At 53.6% G+C, this 20,283-nt stretch overlaps 1 protein-coding gene across 1 annotated transcript in view; it reads left to right on the forward strand.

The window, feature by feature from the left end:
• Window positions 1-20,283, forward strand: part of LOC119967972 (sodium/potassium-transporting ATPase subunit alpha-2-like) — a 190,436-nt gene that overhangs the window by 154,592 nt on the left and 15,561 nt on the right. The window contains 4 exon segments of the mRNA XM_038801073.1: window positions 8,367-8,517; window positions 9,125-9,293; window positions 9,525-9,679; window positions 10,361-10,484. Coding sequence (XP_038657001.1) covers window positions 8,367-8,517; window positions 9,125-9,293; window positions 9,525-9,679; window positions 10,361-10,484 — 599 coding nt within the window.

Here is a 20,283-nt window from a genome sequence, read left to right on the forward strand (position 1 = left end):
ACACCCCCAGGACAGTTACAGCACGGGTTAGAAACAGAGTAAAGCTCCCTCTGGACTGTCCCCATCAAACTCTCCCAGGACAGGTACAGCACGGGGTTAGATACAGTGTAAAGTTCCCCCTACACTGTCCCCATCAAACACTCCCAGGACAGGTACAGCACGGGGTTATATACAGAGTAAAGCTCCCTCTCCACTGTCCCCATCAAACACTCACAGGACAGGTACAGCACGGGGTTAGATACAGAGTAAAGCTCCCTCTACACTGTCCCCATCAAACACTCCCAGGACAGGGACAGCACGGGGTTAGATACAGAGTAAAGCTCCCTCTGCACTGTTCCCATCAAACACTCCCAGGACAGGGACAGCACGGGGTTAGATACAGAGTAAAGCTCCTCCTGCACTGTCCCCATCAAACACTCCCAGAAAAGGTACAGCACGGGGTTAGATGCAGAGTAAAGCTCCCTCTGCACTGTCCCATCAAACACTGCCAGGACAGGTACAGCACGGGGTTAGATACAGAGTAAAGTTCCCCCTACACTGTCCCATCAAACACTCCCAGGACAGTTACAGCACGGGGTTAGATACAGAGTAAAGCTCCCTCTACACTGTCCCCATCAAACACTCCCAGAACAGGTACAGCACGGGGTTAGATACAGAGTAAAGCTCCCTCTGCACTGTCCCTGTCAAACACTGCCAGGACAGGTACAGCACGGGGTTAGATACAGAGTAAAGATCCCTCTGCACTGTCCCCATCAAACACTCCCAGGACAGGTACAGCACGGGGTTAGATACAGAGTAAAGTTCCCCCTACACTGTCCCATCAAACACTCCCAGGACAGTTACAGCACGGGGTTAGATACAGAGTAAAGCTCCCTCTACACTGTCCCCATCAAACACTCCCAGAACAGGTACAGCACGGGGTTAGATACAGAGTAAAGCTCCCTCTGCACTGTCCCTGTCAAACACTGCCAGGACAGGTACAGCACGGGGTTAGATACAGAGTAAAGTTCCCTCTGCACTGTCCCCATCAAACACTCCCAGGACAGGTACAGCACGGGGTTGGATACAGTGTAAAGTTCCCCCTACACTGTCCCCATCAAACACTCCCAGGACAGGTACAGCACGGGGTTAGATACAGAGTAAAGCTCCCTCTCCACTGTCCCCATCAAACATTCCCAGGACAGGTACAGCACGGGGTGATATACAGAGTAAAGATCCCTCTGCACTGTCCCCATCAAACACTCCCAGGACAGGTACAGCACGGGGTTAGATACAGAGTAAACTTCCCCCTACACTGTCCCATCAAACACCCCCAGGACAGTTACAGCACGGGTTAGATACAGAGTCAAGCTCCCTCTACACTGTCCCCATCAAACACTGCCAGGACAGGTACAGCACGGGGTTAGATACAGAGTAAAGCTCCCTGTGCACTGTCCCTGTCAAACACTGCCAGGACAGGTACAGGACGGGGTAAGATACAGAGTAAAGCTCCCTCTGCACTGTCCCTGTCAAACACTGCCAGGACAGGTACAGCACAGGATTAGAAACAGAGTAAAGCTCCCTCTGGACTGTCCCCATCAAACACTCCCAGGACAGGTACAGCACGGGGTTAGATACAGTGTAAAGTTCCCCCTACACTATCCCCATCAAACACTCCCAGGACAGGTACAGCACGGGGTTATATACAGAGTAAAGCTCCCTCTCCACTGTCCCCATCAAACACTCACAGGACAGGTACAGCACGGGGTTAGATACAGAGTAAAGCTCCCTCTACACTGTCCCCATCAAACACTCCCAGGACAGGGACAGCACGGGGTTAGATACAGAGTAAAGCTCCCTCTGCACTGTTCCCATCAAACACTCCCAGGACAGGGACAGCACGGGGTTAGATACAGAGTAAAGCTCCTCCTGCACTGTCCCCATCAAACACTCCCAGAAAAGGTACAGCACGGGGTTAGATGCAGAGTAAAGCTCCCTCTGCACTGTCCCATCAAACACTGCCAGGACAGGTACAGCACGGGGTTAGATACAGAGTAAAGTTCCCCCTACACTGTCCCATCAAACACTCCCAGGACAGTTACAGCACGGGGTTAGATACAGAGTAAAGCTCCCTCTACACTGTCCCCATCAAACACTCCCAGAACAGGTACAGCACGGGGTTAGATACAGAGTAAAGCTCCCTCTGCACTGTCCCTGTCAAACACTGCCAGGACAGGTACAGCACGGGGTTAGATACAGAGTAAAGTTCCCTCTGCACTGTCCCCATCAAACACTCCCAGGACAGGTACAGCACGGGGTTAGATTCAGAGTAAACTTCCCCCTACACTGTCCCATCAAACACTCCCAGGACAGTTACAGTACGGGGTTAGATACAGAGTAAAGCTCCCTCTACACTGTCCCCATCAAACACTCCCAGAACAGGTACAGCACGGGGTTAGATACAGAGTAAAGCTCCCTCTGCACTGTCCCTGTCAAACACTGCCAGGACAGGTACAGCACAGGATTAGATACAGAGTAAAGCTCCCTCTGCACTGTCCCCATCAAACACTCCCAGGACAGGTACAGCACGGGGTTAGATACAGTGTAAAGTTCCCCCTACACTGTCCCCATCAAACACTCCCAGGACAGGTACGGCATGGGGCTAGATACAGAGTAAAGCTTTTTCTGCACTGTCCCCATCAAACACTCCCAGAACAGGTACAGCACGGGGTTAGATGCAGAGTAAAGCACCCTCTGCACTGTCCCATCAAACACTGCCAGGACATGTACAGCACGGGGTTAGATACAGTGTAAAGTTCCCTCTCCACTGTCCCCATCAAACACTCACAGGACAGGTACAGCACGGGGTTAGATACAGAGTAAAGCTCCCTCTACACTGTCCCCATCAAACACTCCCAGGACAGTTACAGCACGGGGTTAGATACAGAGTAAAGCTCCCTCTACACTGTCCCCATCAAACACTCAAAGGACAGGTACAGCACGGGGTTAGATACAGAGTAAAACTCCTTCTGCACTGTCCCTGTCTAACACTCCCAGGACAGGTACAGCACGGGGTTAGATACAGAGCAAAGCTCCCTCTACACTGTCCCCATCAAACACTCCCAGGACAGGTACAGCACGGGGTTAGATACAGAGTAAAGCTCCTTCTACACTGTCCCCATCAAACACTCCCAGGACAGGTACAGCACGGGGTTAGATGCAGAGTAAAGCTCCCTCTACACTGTCCCCATCAAACACTCCCAGAACAGGTACAGCACAGGGTTAGATACAGAGTAAAGCTCCCTCTGCACTGTCCCTGTCAAACACTGCCAGGACAGGTACAGCACGGGGTTAGATACAGAGTAAAGCTCCCTCTGCACTGTCCCTGTCAAACACTGCCAGGACAGGTAGAGTACGGAATTAAATACAGAGTAAAGCTCCCTCTGCACTGTCCCCATCAAACACTCCCAGGACAGGTACAGCACGGCGTTAGATACAGTGTAAAGTTCCCTCTATACTGTCCCCATCAAACACTCAAAGGACAGGTACAGCACGGGGTTAGATACAGAGTAAAGCTCCTTCTGCACTGTCCATGTCTAACACTCCCAGGACAGGTACAGCACGGGGTTATATACAGAGCAAAGCTCCCTCTACACTGTCCCCATCAAACACTCCCAGGACAGGTACAGCACGGGGTTAGATACAGAGTAAAGCTCCTTCTGCACTGTCCCCATCAAACACTCCCAGGTCAGGTACAGCACGGGGTTAGATACAGAGTAAAGCTCCATCTACACTGTCCCCATCAAACACTCCCAGGACAGGTACAGCACGGGGTTAGATACAGAGTAAAGCTCCTTCTGCACTGTCCCCATCAAACACTCCCAGGACAGGTACAGCACGGGGTTAGATACAGAGTAAAGCTCCCTCTACACTGTCCCCATCAAACACTCCCAGGACAGGTACAGCACGGGGTTAGATACAGAGTAAAGCTCCTTCTCCACTGTCCCTGTCTAACACTCCCAGGACAGGTACAGCATGGGGTTAGATGCAGAGTAAAGCTCCCTCTGCACTGTCCCATTAAACACTCCCAGGACAGGTACAGTACGGGGTTAGATACAGAGTGAAGCTCCCTCTGCACTGTCCCTGTCAAACACTGCCAGGACAGGTGCAGCACGGGGTTAGATACAGAGTAAAGTTCCCCCTACACTGTCCCCATCAAACACTCCCAGGACAGGTATAGCACGGGGTTAGATACAGAGTAAAGTTCCCCCTACACTGTCCCCATTAAACACTCCCAGGACAGGTACAGCACGGGGTTAGATACAGAGTAAAGCTCCCTCTACACTGTCCCCATCAAACACTCCCAGGACAGGTACAGCACGTGGTTAGATACAGAGTAAAGCTCCTTCTGCACTGTCCCTGTCTAACACTCCCAGGACAGGTACAGCACGGGGTTAGATACAGAGTAAAGCTCCCTCTGCACTGTCCCTGTCAAACACTGCCAGGACAGGTACAGCACGGGGTTAGATACAGAGTAAAGCTCCCTCTGCACTGTCCCTGTCAAACACTGCCAGGACAGGTAGAGTACGGGATTAGATACAGAGTAAAGCTCCCTCTGCACTGTCCCCATCAAACACTCCCAGGACAGGTACAGCACGGGGTTAGATACAGTGTAAAGTTCCCTCTATACTGTCCCCATCAAACACTCAAAGGACAGGTACAGCACGGGGTTAGATACAGAGTAAAGCTCCCTCTACACTGTCCCCATCAAACACTCAAAGGACAGGTACAGCACGGGGTTAGATACAGAGTAAAGCTCCTTCTGCACTGTCCCTGTCTAACACTCCCAGGACAGGTACAGCACGGGGTTAGATACAGAGCAAAGCTCCCTCTACACTGTCCCCATCAAACACTCCCAGGACAGGTACAGCACGGGGTTAGATACAGAGTAAAGCTCCTTCTACACTGTCCCCATCAAACACTCCCAGGACAGGTACAGCACGGGGTTAGATGCAGAATAAAGCTCCCTCTACACTGTCCCCATCAAACACTCCCAGAACAGGTACAGCACGGGGTTAGATACAGAGTAAAGCTCCTTCTGCACTGTCCCCATCAAACACTCCCAGGACAGGTACAGCACGGGGTTAGATACAGAGTAAAGCTCCCTCTACACTGTCCCCATCAAACACTCCCAGGACAGGTACAGCACGGGGTTAGATACAGAGTAAAGCTCCTTCTCCACTGTCCCTGTCTAACACTCCCAGGACAGGTACAGCATGGGGTTAGATGCAGAGTAAAGCTCCCTCTGCACTGTCCCATTTAACACTCCCAGGACAGGTACAGCACGGGGTTAGATACAGAGTGAAGCTCCCTCTGCACTGTCCCTGTCAAACACTGCCAGGACAGGTGCAGCACGGGGTTAGATACAGAGTAAAGTTCCCCCTACACTGTCCCCATCAAACACTCCCAGGACAGGTATAGCACGGGGTTAGATACAGAGTAAAGTTCCCCCTACACTGTCCCCATTAAACACTCCCAGGACAGGTACAGCACGGGGTTAGATACAGAGTAAAGCTCCCTCTACACTGTCCCCATCAAACACTCCCAGGACAGGTACAGCACGTGGTTAGATACAGAGTAAAGCTCCTTCTGCACTGTCCCTGTCTAACACTCCCAGGACAGGTACAGCACGGGGTTAGATACAGAGTAAAGCTCCCTCTGCACTGTCCCTATCAAACACTGCCAGGACAGGTGGAGCACGGGGTTAGATACAGAGTAATGCTCCCTCTGCACTGTCCCCATCATACACTCCCAGGACAGGTACAGCACGGGGTTAGATATAGAGTAAAGTTCCCCCTTCACTGTCCCCATCAACCACTCCCAGGACAGGTACAGCACGGGGTTAGATACAGAGTAAAGCTCCCTCTACACTGTCCCCATCAAACACTCCCAGAACAGGTACAGCACGGGGTTAGAGAACAGAGTAAAGCTCCTTCTGCACTGTCCCCATCAAACACTCCCAGGACAGGTACAGCACGGGGTTAGATACAGAGTAAAGCTCCCTCTACACTGTCCCTGTCAAACACTGCCAGGACAGGTACAGCACGGGGTTAGATACAGAGTAAAGCTCCCTCTGCACTGTCCCTGTCAAACGCTGCCAGGACAGGTAGAGCACGGGATTAGATACAGAGTAAAGCTCCCTCTGCACTGTCCCCATCAAACACTCCCAGGACAGGTACAGCACGGGGTTAGATACAGTGTAAAGTTCCCTCTATACTGTCCCCATCAAACACTCAAAGGACAGGTACAGCACGGGGTTCGATACAGAGTAAAGCTCCTTCTGCACTGTCCCTGTCTAACACTCCCAGGACAGGTACAGCACGGGGTTAGATACAGAGTAAAGCTCCTTCTGCACTGTCCCCATCAAACACTCCCAGGTCACGTACAGCACGGGGTTAGATACAGATAAAGCTCCATCTACACTGTCCCCATCAAACACTCCCAGGACAGGTACAGCACGGGGTTAGATACAGAGTAAAGCTCCTTCTGCACTGTCCCCATCAAACACTCCCAGGACAGGTACAGCACGGGGTTAGATACAGAGTAAAGCTCCCTCTACACTGTCCCCATCAAACACTCCCAGGACAGGTACAGCACGGGGTTAAATACAGAGTAAAGCTCCTTCTGCACTGTCCCTGTCTAACACTCCCAGGACAGGTACAGCACGGGGTTAGATACAGAGTAAAGCTCCCTCTACACCAGTGGTTCTCAATCGGGGTCTACATGGACCCTGGGGGTCCAGGTAACATTACTGGGGGTCCACACAAAAAAAATACCGAATTGGGTTCCACGGTGATATTTTTGTGGTCCATAGAGCAATTCTACTTCAGAACAATTGTTATTACTGAGAATCAAGTAGAAGAAAAAAATGTTTGTTTTCATGATGAATATTCACCTTTCTCTCTCTCTCTCTCTCTCCCTCGCACTGACAAAGGTCAAAGAGAGATTATAATCTATCTAATTTACCTTGAGGTAAATACCCACGGTTGACCTGACGCTTATGCCACGTTTCGCCTTGACAAGTTTAATGAATGATTTAACACAGTAATCACTAGAAACTGTGTATATTTGATATGAATTGGTTATTTTTAGAGTAATTTAATTCAATTTAGTCAGTAAAAAGTTTTTTTCATTACTCTTCATATTAGAATAAGTTTGGCAACGTACGAAAATACCGCTAATCCGTTTCCAACCCTCACGGTAAGGTAGATGGACTTTAGGATTAGTTTACCACGCATATAAGAAGCTCTTTTTTCTGTGGAATGGCTATGGGGGTCCACAAAAAAAAATTAAGAGGAAATGGGGTCCATGGGTTAAAAAAGGTTGAGAACTCCTGCTCTACACTGTCCCCATCAAACACTCCCAGGACAGGTACAGCACAGGGTTAGATACAGAGTAAAGCTCCCTCTACACTGTCCCCATCTAACACTCCCAGGACAGGTACAGCACTGGGTTAGATACAGAGTAAAGCTCCCTCTACACTGTCCCCATCAAACATTCCCAGGACAGGTACAACATGGGGTTAGATACAGAGTAAAGCTCCCTCTACACTGTCCCCATCAAACACTCCCAGGACAGGTACAGCACGGGGTTAGATACAGAGTAAAGCTCCCTCTCCACTGTCCCCATCAAACACTCCCAGGACAGGTACAGCACGGGGTTAGATACAGAGTAAAGCTCCTTCTGCACTGTCCCTGTCTAACACTCCCAGGACAGGTACAGCACGGGGTTAGATACAGAGTAAAGCTCCCTCTACACTGTCCCCATCAAACACTCCCAGGACAGGTACAGCATGGGGTTAGATACAGAGTAAATCTCCCTCTACACTGTCCCCATCAAACACTCCCAGGACAGGTACAGCACGGGGTTAGATACAGAGTAAAGCTCCCTCTGCACTGTCCCTATCAAACACTGCCAGGACAGGTGGAGCACGGGGTTAGATACAGAGTAAAGCTCCCTCGGCACTGTCCCCATCAAACACTCCCAGGACAGGTACAGCACGGGGTTAGATACAGAGTAAAGCTCCTTCAGCACTGTCCCTGTCTAACACTCCCAGGACAGGTACAGCACGGGGTTAGATACAGAGTAAAGCTCCCTCTGCACTGTCCCTATCAAACACTGCCAGGACAGGTGGAGCACGGGGTTAGATACAGAGTAAAGCTCCCTCTACACTGTCCCCATCAAACACTCTTATGGTCTCATAACGCTCCCTCTAAACTCATAATTCGCAGTAAGGAGTTTGCACTGTTTGCGGGGGGGATGATGATGTGCATGCAGCTTTATGACCACTTTCGACCTTGCTGTGTGACCTTTGCCTCCTGACCCAGGGACGCCAAGGCCTGTGTGATCCATGGCACAGACCTGAAGGACATGGTGCAAGAACAGCTTGATCAGATTCTAGCCAATCACACGGAGATCGTATTTGCTCGTACCTCCCCCCAACAGAAGCTAATTATCGTGGAGGGATGTCAGAGACAGGTGGGTCCCGTATCGTACAGTATGAACACACCCCCTCCCCCTCTCCAATACAATTGAGATAGTGCCTGCACTCCATGGCTGAATAGCTGCTTTCTTAATTGTGCAATGGCATGCAGTGCTGATGATTGTGCAATGGCATGCAGTGCTGACCTCTCACGTATTCATGTTACCAGGAGTCCTTCATTACTGCAAACATGCCAATTGATCTCTGGCTGACCCGAGGTTGAAGTTATGTGACAGCATTCAGCCCTGGTTAGCCTAGGCCAGCAGAGGACAGGGGCCCGACAACCCTCTGAGCATTTTCTGTTTCTTGATTAATGGCATGACTGTTTCTTTGCGGGGCAACATGGTGGCACAGTAGTTAGCACTGCTGCCTCACGACGCCGAGGTCCCAGGTTCAATCCCAGCCCTGGATCACTGTCCGTGTGGAGTTTGCACATTCTCCCCGTGTCTGCGTGGGTTTCTCCCCCACAACCCAAAGATGTGCAGGGTGGGTGGATTGGCCCACGCTAAATTGGCCCTTAATTGGAAAAAATGAATTGGGTGCTCTAAATTTATGAAAAGAAAAAAAACTATGAAATAACCGTTGCTCTGCTTCCCTCTGCAGGGTGCCATTGTGGCCGTGACGGGAGACGGTGTCAATGACTCGCCTGCCTTAAAGAAGGCGGACATTGGCGTCGCCATGGGGATCTCGGGCTCCGATGTCTCTAAACAGGCAGCCGACATGATCCTGTTGGATGACAACTTCGCCTCCATCGTCACGGGTGTAGAAGAAGGTGGGAAAGGGGAGTGGACGGGGGGGAGGGTGGAGGGCAGGGGGAGCTGGGGAGGAAGAGTTTCAGGGGGAGGAGTAACTGATGGGCTGGCATCATCCTGGAATGGGGCTCACTTTCGCACTGGACTCTGCTGAGGGAGGAACATGTGGGGTGGCTCTCTGGTTGATCTGGGATCTTCCTGTGCATTCGTTAGCTCAGTATCTCAGTCGGGCTGATTTGTCAATCCCACAGGACGCCTGATATTCGACAACCTAAAGAAGTCAATCGCCTACACTCTGACCAGCAACATCCCAGAAATCACTCCATTCCTTCTCTTCATCGTTGCAAACATCCCTCTCCCTCTGGGGACCGTCACCATCCTCTGCATTGACCTGGGCACAGATATGGTGAGTGTTTGAGAGAGAGAGAATTGGAGAGAGACTGGGACAGGGAGAGAGAGAGAGACACACAGGCACACACACAAAGAGAGACAAGAGATGGGGAGAGACAGACAGTGCACAGAGAGAGATAAAAGGAAAGAGTTGGAGGGAAGGGATTTGATAGGGAGACAGATTGGAGGGGAGTGTATTGAAGTAGAGGGGAATTGGAGGATCCCCGTCCAATTAGAAGGAAGGGGAAGTGAAGTGAGGGGATCGGAGCGAATTGGAGGCGAGGCTGATTGGAGAAGAGAGGAATAGTAAGGGAGGGATGTGAAGGACAAATTAATTGGAGGAGGGGAATATGATGGGAAGGGATTGGCAGGGATAAGGCTTAGAGGAGAGAGGAGTTGGAAGGGAGATGATTTGGAGGGGCGGGGAGTTGGTCTGGAGGGGACTGGTGTACTCCTGAAGGAAGAAATCAGAGCTGGTGTTTACTAAGAATGGATTTATTGGCAAGAGTAAAACATTACAGGTTCAGGTTTATATCTTTAAACTCCACTCCTATGTCAGTGAGTCTCTCTTGTGCTCAAGTGACAATCCAAACAAGTAGCTGTGCTTCTCCTGAATTGCTGCAATTAGCAGGAATTGGGACGGGGGTTTGTTGGTTTGTGATTGGATGGTTCCTAAACTCTGTTCTCTAACCATCAGGTTCCTGCGATCTCATTGGCTTATGAAGCAGCCGAGAGTGACATCATGAAACGCCAACCTCGGAATCCAAAAACGGACAAATTAGTGAACGAAAAGCTGATCAGCATGGCGTATGGACAGATCGGTGAGGGAGGGAGAGAGGGAACGAGAGAGAGAGAGGGAGGGAGGTGAAGGAGAGAGAGGGTGGGAGAATCAGCATGGCGTACGGACAGATCGGTGAGGGAGGGAGAGAGGGAACGAGGGAGAGAGGTGAAGGGAGAGCGAGGGTGGGAGAATCAGCATGGCGTATGAACACATCGGTGAGGGAGGGAGAGAGGGAACGAGAGAGAGAGGGTGGGAGGTGAAGGGAGAGAGAGGGTGGGAGAATCAGCACGGCGTACGGACAGATCGGTGAGGGAGGGAGAGAGGGATCGAGGGAAGGAGGTGAAGGGAGAGAGAGGGTGGGAGAATCAGCATGGCGTATGGACAGATCGGTGAGGGAGGGAGAGAGGGAATGAGAGAGAGAGGGAGGGAGGTGAAGGGAGAGAGAGGGTGGGAGAATCAGCATGGCGTATGGACAGATCGATGAGGGAGGGCGAGACGGAACGAGAGAGAGAGGGAGGGAGGTGAAGGGAGAGAGAGGGTGGGAGAATCAGCACAGCGTATGGACCGATCGGTGAGGGAGGGAGAGAGGGAACGAGAGAGAGAGGGAGGGAGGTGAAGGGAGAGAGAGGGTGGGAGAAACAGCATGGCGTACGGACAGATCGGTGAGGGAGGGAGAGAGGGAACGAGGGAGGGAGGTGAAGGGAGAGAGAGGGTGGGAGAATCAGCACAGCGTACGGACAGATCGGTGAGGGAGGGAGAGAGGGAACGAGGGAGAGAGGGAGGGAGGTGAAGGGAGAGAGAGGGTGGGAGAATCAGCATGGCGTATGGACAGATCGGTGAGAGAGGGAGAGAGGGAACGAGGGAGGGAGGTGCAGGGAGAGCGAGGGTGGGAGAATCAGCATGGCGTATGGACAGATCGGTGAGGGACGGAGAGAGGGAACGAGAGAGAGAGGGAGGGAGGTGAAGGGAGAGAGAGGGTGGGAAAATCAGCATGGCGCATGGACAGAACGGTGCGGGAGGGAGAGAGGGAACGAGAGAGAGATGGAGGGAGGTGAAGGGAGAGAGAGGGTGGGAGAATCAGCATGGCGTATGGACAGATCGGTGAGGGAGGGAGAGAGGGAACGAGGGAGGGAGGTGAAGGGAGAGAGAGAGGGTGGGTGAATCAGCACAGCATACGGACAGATCTGTGAGAGAGGGAGAGAAGGAACGAGAGGGAGAGGGAGGGAGGTGAAGGGAGAGCGAGGGTCGGAGAATCAGCATGGCGTATGGACAGATCGGTGACGGACGGAGAGAGGGAACGAGGGAGGGAGGTGAAGGGAGAGAGAGGGTGGGAGAATCAGCACGGCGTATGGACAGATCGGTGAGGGAGGGAGAGAGGGAACGAGGGAGGGAGGTGAAGGGAGAGAGAGGGTGGGAGAATCAGCACGGCGTACGGACAGATCTGTGAGAGAGGGAGAGAGGGAACGAGAGAGAGAGGGAGGGAGGTGAAGGGAGAGCGAGGGTGGGAGAATCAGCATGGCGTATGGACAGATCGGTGAGGGAGGGAGAGAGGGAACGAGGGGGAGAGGGAGGGAGGTGAAGGGAGAGCGAGGGTGGGAGAATCAGCACGGCGTACGGACAGATCGGTGAGGGAGGGAGAGAGGGAACGAGAGAGAGAGGGAGGGAGGTGAAGGGAGAGAGAGGGTGGGAGAATCAGCATGGCGTATGGACAGATCGGTGAGGGAGGGAGAGAGGGAACGAGAGAGGGAGGGAGGTGAAGGGAGAGCGATGGTGGGAGAATCAGCATAGCGTACGGACAGATCGGTGAGGGAGGGTGAGAGGGAAAGAGAGAGAGACGGAGGGAGGTGAAGGGAGAGAGAGAGGATGGGAGAATCAGCATGGCGTACGGACAGATCTGTGAGAGAGGGAGAGAGGGAACAAGAGAGGGAGGGAGGGAGGTGAAGGGAGAGCGAGGGTGGGAGAATCAGCACGGCGTACGGACAGATCTGTGAGAGAGGGAACGAGAGAGAGAGAGAGGGAGGTGAAGGGAGAGCGAAGGTGGGAGAATCAGCATGGCGTATGGACAGATCGGTGAGGGACGGAGAGAGGGAACGAGAGAGAGAGGGAGGGAGGTGAAGGGAGAGAGAGGGTGGGAGAATCAGCATGGCGTATGGACAGATCGGTGAGGGACGGAGAGAGGGAACAAAAGTGAGAGGGAGGGAGGTGAAGGGAGAGAGAGGGTGGGAAAATCAGCATGGCGCATGGACAGATCGGTGCGGGAGGGAGAGAGGGAACGAGAGAGAGATGGAGGGAGGTGAAGGGAGAGAGAGGGTGGGAGAATCAGCATGGCGTATGGACAGATCGGTGAGAGAGGGAACGAGGGAGGGAGGTGAAGGGAGAGAGAGAGGGTGGGTGAATCAGCACAGCATATGGACAGATCTGTGAGAGAGGGAGAGAGGGAACGAGAGAGAGAGGGAGGGAGGTGAAGGGAGAGCGAGGGTGGGAGAATCAGCATGGGGCAGCAGGGTAGCAAGGGGCAGCAGGGTAGCATGGTGGTTAGCATAAATGCTTCACAGCTCCAGGGTCCCAGGTTCGATTCCCGGCTGGGTCACTGTCTGTGTGGAGTCTGCACGTCCTCCCCCTGTGTGCGTGGGTTTCCTCCGGGTGCTCCGGTTTCCTCCCACAGTCCAAAGATGTGCGGGTTAGGTGGATTGGCCATGCTAAATTGCCCGTAGTGTCCTAATAAAAGTAAGGTTAAGGTGGGGGGTTGTTGGGTTACGGGTATAGGGTGGATACGTGGGTTTGAGTAGGGTGATCATGGCTCGGCACAACATTGAGGGCCGAAGGGCCTGTTCTGTGCTGTACTGTTCTACTGTTCTACTGTATGGACAGATCGGTGAGGGAACGAGAGAGAGAGGGAGGGAGGTGAAGGGAGAGAGAGGGTGGGAGAATCAGCATGGCGTATGGACAGATCGGTGTGGGAAGGAGAGAGGGAACGAGGGGGAGAGGGAGGGAGGTGAAGGGAGAGCGAGGGTGGGAGAATCAGCATGGCGTATGGACAGATCGGTGAGGGAGGGAGAGAGGGAACGAGAGAGGGAGGGAGGTGAAGGGAGAGAGAGGGTGGGAGAATCAGCACAGCGTATGGACAGATCGGTGAGGGAGGGAGAGAGGGAACGAGAGAGAAAGAGAGGAAGGTGAAGGGAGAGCGATGGTGGGAGAATCAGCATAGCGTATGGACAGATCGGTGAGGGAGGGTGAGAGGGAAAGAGAGAGAGACGGAGGGAGGTGAAGGGAGAGCGAGGGTGGGAGAATCAGCATGGCGTACGGACAGATCGGTGAGGGAGGGAGAGAGGGAACAAGAGAGGGAGGGAGGGAGGTGAAGGGAGAGCGAAGGTGGGAGAATCAGCACGGCGTACGGACAGATCTGTGAGAGAGGGAGAGAGGGAACGAGAGAGAGAGGGAGGGAGGTGAAGGGAGAGCGAGGGTGGGAGAATCAGCATGGCGTACGGACAGATCGGTGAAGAAGAGAGGGAGTGAGATGGGAACGAGGAAGGGAGGTGAAGGAGAGCGGAGGGTGGAGAATCAGCATCGGCGTATGGACAGATTCGGTGAGGGATGGTGAGCGAGGACCGACGGGAGGGAAGGTGAAGGGATGAGAGAGAGGGTGAGTCGAATCAGCACAGCATACGGACAAGATCTGTGAGAAGAGGGGAGAGAGGGAACGAGAAGGGAGAGGGAGGGAGGTGAGGGGAGAGCGAGGGTGAGAGACTCAGCATGGTGTATGGACAGATCGGGAGGGAGGGAGAGAGGGATACGACGGGCGGGAGGTGAAGGGAGGAGAGAGGGTGGGAGAATCAGCACGGCTGTTCCGGGAACAGATCTGTGATGAGAACGGGAGAGGGAACGAAAGAGAGAGGGAGGGAGGTGAAGGGAGAGAGAGGGTGGGAGAATCAGCATGGCGTATGGACAGATCGGTGAGGGAGGGAGAGAGGGAACGAGGGGGAGAGGGAGGGAGTTGAAGGGAGAGAGAGGGTGGGAGAATCAGCATGGCGTATGGACAGATCGGTGAGGGAGGGAGAGAGGGAACGAGAGAGAGAGGGAGGAAGGTGAAGGGAGAGCGAGGGTGGGAGAATCAGCATAGCGTACGGACCGATCGGTGAGGGAGGGAGAGAGGGAACGAGAGAGAGACGGAGGGAGGTGAAGGGAGAGAGAGGATGGGAGAATCAGCATGGCTTACGGACAGATCTGTGAGGGAGGGAGAGAGGGAACGAGAGAGAGAGGAGGGAGGTGAAGGGAGAGCGAGGGTGGGAGAATCAGCATGGCGTATGGACAGATCGGTGAAGGAGGGAGAGAGGGAACGAGAGAGAGAGGGAACGGAGGGAGGTGAAGGGAGAGAGAGGATGGGAGAATCAGCATGGCTTACGGACAGATCTGTGAGGGAGGGAGAGAGGGAACGAGAGAGAGAGGGAGGGAGGTGAAGGGAGAGCGAGGGTGGGGAGAATCAGCATGGCGTATGGACAGATCGGTGAGGAGGGAGAGAGGGAACGAGAGAGAGAGGGAACGAGGGAGGGAGGTGAAGGGAGAGAGGGTGGGAGAATCAGCACGGCGTACGGACAGATCGGTGAGGGAGGGAGAGAGGGAACGAGAGAGAGAGGGAGGGATGTGAAGGGAGAGCGAGGGTGGGAGAATCAGCATGGCGTATGGACAGATCGGTGAGGGAGGGAGAGAGGGAACGAGGGAGGGAGGTGAAGTGAGAGAGAGGGTGGGAGAATCAGCATGGCGTATGGACAGATCGGTGAGGGAGGGAGAGAGGGAACGAGGGAGGGAGGTGAAGGGAGAGCGAGGGTGGGAGAATCAGCATGGCGTATGGACAGATCGGTGAGGGAGGGAGAGAGGGAACGAGAGAGAGAGGGAGGGAGGTGAAGGGACTGCGAGGGTCGGAGAATCAGCACGGCGTATGGACAGATCGGTGAGGGAGGGAGAGAGGGAACGAGGGAGGGATGTGAAGGGAGAGAGAGGGTGGGAGAATCAGCATGGCGTATGGACAGATCGGTGAGGGAGCGAGAGAGGGAACGAGAGAGAGGGAGGGAGGTGAAGGGAGAGCGAGGGTGGGAGAATCAGCATGGTGTATGGACAGATCGGTGAGGGAGAGAGGGAGGGAGGTGAAGGGAGTGAGAGGGTGAGAGAATCAGCATGGCGTGCGGACAGATCTGTGAGGGAGGGAGAGAGGGAACGAGGGAGGCATGTGAAAGGAGAGAGAGGGTGGGAGAATCAGCATGGCGTATGGACAGATCGGTGAGGGAGGGAGTGAGAGAGGGAGGGTGGTGAAGGGAGAGCGAGGGTGGGAGAATCTGCATGGCGTTTGGACAGATCGGAGAGGGAGGGAGGTGAAGGGAGAGAGAGGGTGGGAGAATCAGCATGACGTACGGACAAATCGGTGAGGGAGGGAGAGAGGGAACGAGGGAGGGAGGTGAAGGGAGAGAGAGGGTTGGAGAATCAACATGGCATATGGACAGATCGGTGAGGGAACGAGAGAGAGAGGGAGGCAGGTGAAGGGAGAGCGAGGGTGGGAGAATCTGCATGGTGTATGGACTGATCGGTGAGGCAGGGAGTGAGGGAACGAGGTAGGGAGGTGAAGGGAGAGAGAGAGAGAGGGTGGAAGAATCAGCATGGCGTACGGACAGATCGGTGAGGGAGGGAGAGAGGGAACGAGGGAGGGAGGTGAAGGGAGAGAGAGGGTGGGAGGTGAAGGGAGAGAGAGGGTTGGAGAATCAGCATGGCGTATGGACAGATTGGTGAGGGAGGGAGAGAGGGTACGAGAGAGAGAGGGAGGGAGGTGAAGGGAGAGAGAGGGTGGGAGGTGAAGGGAGAGAGAGGGTGGGAGAATCAGCAAGGCGTATGGACAGATTGGTGAGATTGGGAACCAGATGGGGGAGAGAGGGCAGGAGCTTTATGGGGGATTAGAGGAAAAGCCTTTTTTGCCCAGAGGGTGGTGACAATCGGGAATGCACTGCCTGGGAGGGTGGTAGGGGCCGGCTGCCTCACGATCTGGATGGCACTTGGCACATCTTAACATTCAAGTCTATGGGCCAGGTGCTGGCAAATGGGATCAGGTCGGCAGCTCAGATGTTTTTCATGCGTCGGTGCAGATTCGATGGGCCGAAAGGCCTCTTCTGCTCTGTATTATTCTGCCATTATTGGGTGGCACAGTGGCTAGCACTGCTGCCTCACGGCGCTGAGGACCCGGTTCGACCTGGGTCACTGTCCGTGTGGAGTTTGCACATTCTCCCCGTGTTTGCGTGGGTTTCGCCCCTACAACCCTTAAGATGAGCAGGGGAGGTGGATTGGACACGCTAAATTGCCCCTTAAATGGAAAAAATTAATTGGGTACTCTAAATTTATCTTTAAAAATGTATTATCTATGATTCTGAAGGAATGACGGGGCGAGTGCAGGGGTCAGCATGGCATACAGACAGTGAGAGAGGGAACGAGAGAGGGAGACGGTGAAGATCAGCATGGCATACAGACAGTGAGAGAGGGAACGAGAGAGGGTGACGGTGAAGATCAGCATGGCATACAGACAGTGAGAGAGGGAACGAGAGAGGGAGACGGTGAAGATCAGCATGGCATACAGACTGATCAGTGAGAGAGACAGTACAGATAGATCAGTGAGAGAGAGGGAACGAGAGAGGGAGACGGTGAAGATCAGCATGGCGTACAGACTGATCAGTGAGAGAGACAGTACAGATAGATCAGTGAGAGAGAGGGAACGAGAGAGGGAGACGGTGAAGATCAGCATGGCATACAGACTGATCAGTGAGAGAGACGGTACAGATAGATCAGTGAGAGAGAGGGAACGAGAGAGGGAGACGGTGAAGATCAGCATGGCGTACAGATAGATCAGTGAGAGAGAGGGAACGAGAGAGGGAGACGGTGAAGATCAGCATGGCGTACAGATAGATCAGTGAGAAAGAGGGAACGAGAGAGGGAGTGGTGGAAGATCAGCATGGCGTACAGATAGATCAGTGAGAGAGAGGGAACGAGAGAGGGAGACGGTGAAGATCAGCATGGCGTGCAGATAGATCAGTGAGAGAGAGGGAACGAGTGAGGGAGTGGTGGAAGATCAGCATGGTGCGTGATGCTCGATCAATGACTCCAGAAGCGAGATTGGATGACAATTGATGGCTTTATTGGACTAGATGTTTCCCCCAGCAGCGCAGGTACAGAATGTAGCAGCTAGGGAAACACAGACTCTTATACTGTGCCTTACTGGGCGGAACCAGCAGGCAGGCTTCACCAATGATCTTACTGTCTCAGGTATGTCCCACACCAATGATCTCACAGCATCAACCTAGGTACCGTAATACCCCTAATACCGACTACCACATTCACCCCCTGTTAAAAAACGTCTGGCGGGGGTGGTGGTCTTGCGTTATACAGTGGTAGAGGTTGAGGTTATGGTGGTACCCGGTATACATTAGTACAGAGTTTTGCCTCGTTACATGTCGCAACTATTTACAGTATTTATTTACATTCAAAATGAAGCAATTAGTCGATCGGGGGCCCTGGTTGTCCTCTGTGAACGTCGCAGTTTCGGCGGAGATGCAGGCACCGGCTCGGGCATCCGTGGCTCTGGGAGCGTGACTTTGGTTTCTTTGGCAGCTTCATCACCCCTAGCTGGGACCAGTGGGAGAACTGACCCACCTGGGAAGGGGGATGCTGTGGGGTGCGCCGGTGGGAGGGAGGGTGGGGGTGATGGCAGGGGTGTGGGTGGGGGTCCAGCGGGCACCAGGTCCTGAAGGGAGACCGTATGCTGTCGGCCGTCGGGGTACGCCATGTAGGTGTATTGAGGGATGGCATGAAGGAGGTGGACCCTCTCGACCAATGGGTTCGACTTGTGCGCCCGCACAAGTTTGCGGAGCAGGATGGGTTCAGGAGCTGCCAGCCAGGTTGGGAGCGAGGTCCTGGAGGAGGACTTCCTAGGGAAGTCAAGGAGATGTTTGTGAGGTGTTTGGTTGGGCGTGGTAAACAGCAGTGATCGGATGGAGTTGAGAGCATCCGGAAGGACCTCCTGCCAGCGGGAGACTGGTAGACTCCTGGACCGTAGGGCCAGTAGGACGGTCTTCCAGACAGTTCCGTTCTCCCTCTCTACCTGTCCGTTTCCCCAGGGGTTGTAACTAGTCGTCCTGCTCGAGGCAATTCCCTTGCTGAGCAGGAATTGACACAGTTCATCGCTCATATCGCTGTGTATGTAGGCGGGGAAACCGAGCAGCGTAAAGATACTGTGGAGGGCTTTTATGACGGTGGCTGCGGTCATGTCGGGGCAGGGGATGGCGAATGGGAACCGGGAGTATTCATCAATCATGTCCAGGAAGTACGTGTTGCGGTCGGTGGAGGGGAGGGGCTCTTTGAAGTCCATACTGAGGCGTTCAAAGGGGCAGGAAGCTTTTATCAGGTGCATTTTCTCTGGCCTGTAGAAGTGCGGCTTGCACTCCGAGCCGACCGCCTCGTGGCGGTCCTGACCTCCTCGATGGAGTAGGGCAGGTGGCGGGTCTTGATGAAATGGAAGAATCAAGTGACCCCCGGGTGGCAGAGGTCCTCGTGGAGGGCCCGGAATCGGTCAACTTGTGCGTTGGCACATGTGCCGCGGGACAGGGCATCAGGGGGCTCGTTTAGCTTCCCGGGACTATACAAGATCTCATAGTTGTGGGTGGAGAGCTCGATCCTCCACCGTGAGATCTTATCGTTCTTTATCTTTCCCGCTGCGCATTATCGAACATGAAAGCTACCGACCGTTGGTCAGTGAGGAGAGTGAATCTCCTGCCGGTCATGTAATGCCTCCAGTACCGCACAGCTTCTACTATGGCTTGGGCCTCCTTTTCAACTGAGGAATGGCGGATTTCTGAAGCGTGGAGGGTGCGTGAGAAGAAGGCCACGGGTCTGCCCGCTTGGTTGAGGATTGCCGCGAAAGCTACGTCTGATGCGTCGCTCTCAAATTGGAAGGGAAGGGATGGGATTCATCGATTGCATGCATTGTGGCCTTTGCAATGTCCGCTTTGATGAGGCTGAAGGCCTGGCGGGCCTCTGCCGACAGGGGAGAAACCGTGGACTGAATTAGTGGACGGGCCTTGTCCACATAGTTGGGGACCCACTGGGCATAATATGAAAAAAATCCCAGGCAGCATTTCAGGGCCTTGGAGCAGTGTGGGGGGGGAAACTCCATGAGGGGGCGCCTGCCTTTGGGATCAGGGTCTATAACTCCATCATGTAACACGTAGCCGAGGATGGCTAGACGGTCGGTGCTGAACACAGGAGGGGTTCAGATTTATGGCACATTGGAACCGGTTCTGGGGGCGGTGGGACCATTACAAACCGGATGGTCTACACCTGGGCAGGACTGGAACCAATGTCCTAGGGGGTGCTTTTGCTAACACTGTTGGGAGGTTTTAAACTAATGTGGCAGGGGGATGGGAACCAGATTAGGAAGTTAGAGGTCAGTAAAGAAGCAGCAACTAAAGCCAGTAAGGTACGAGACAATAAACTCAATGTGACTAAGGGGAAGAGTAGACAGGGAAAAGATGATGATCGCAAAGGGACAGGTGGTCTGAGGTGCATTTGTTTTAATGCGAGAAGTGTAGGCAGGTGAACTTAGGGCTTGGATCAGTACCTGGGAATATGATGTTATTGGTATTGCTGAGACTTGGTTGAGGGAAGGGCAGGACTGGCAACTGAATATCCCAGGGTATAGATGCTTCAGGAGGGATAGAGAGGGAGGTAGAAGGGGTGGAGGAGTTGCATTACTCATCAGAGATAATATCACAGCTGTGATTAAGGAGGGCACGATGGAGGATTCGAGCACT

Source organism: Scyliorhinus canicula, chromosome 6, assembly GCF_902713615.1.
Source record: "Scyliorhinus canicula chromosome 6, sScyCan1.1, whole genome shotgun sequence".
In the NCBI taxonomy this organism is placed as follows: domain Eukaryota; kingdom Metazoa; phylum Chordata; class Chondrichthyes; order Carcharhiniformes; family Scyliorhinidae; genus Scyliorhinus; species Scyliorhinus canicula.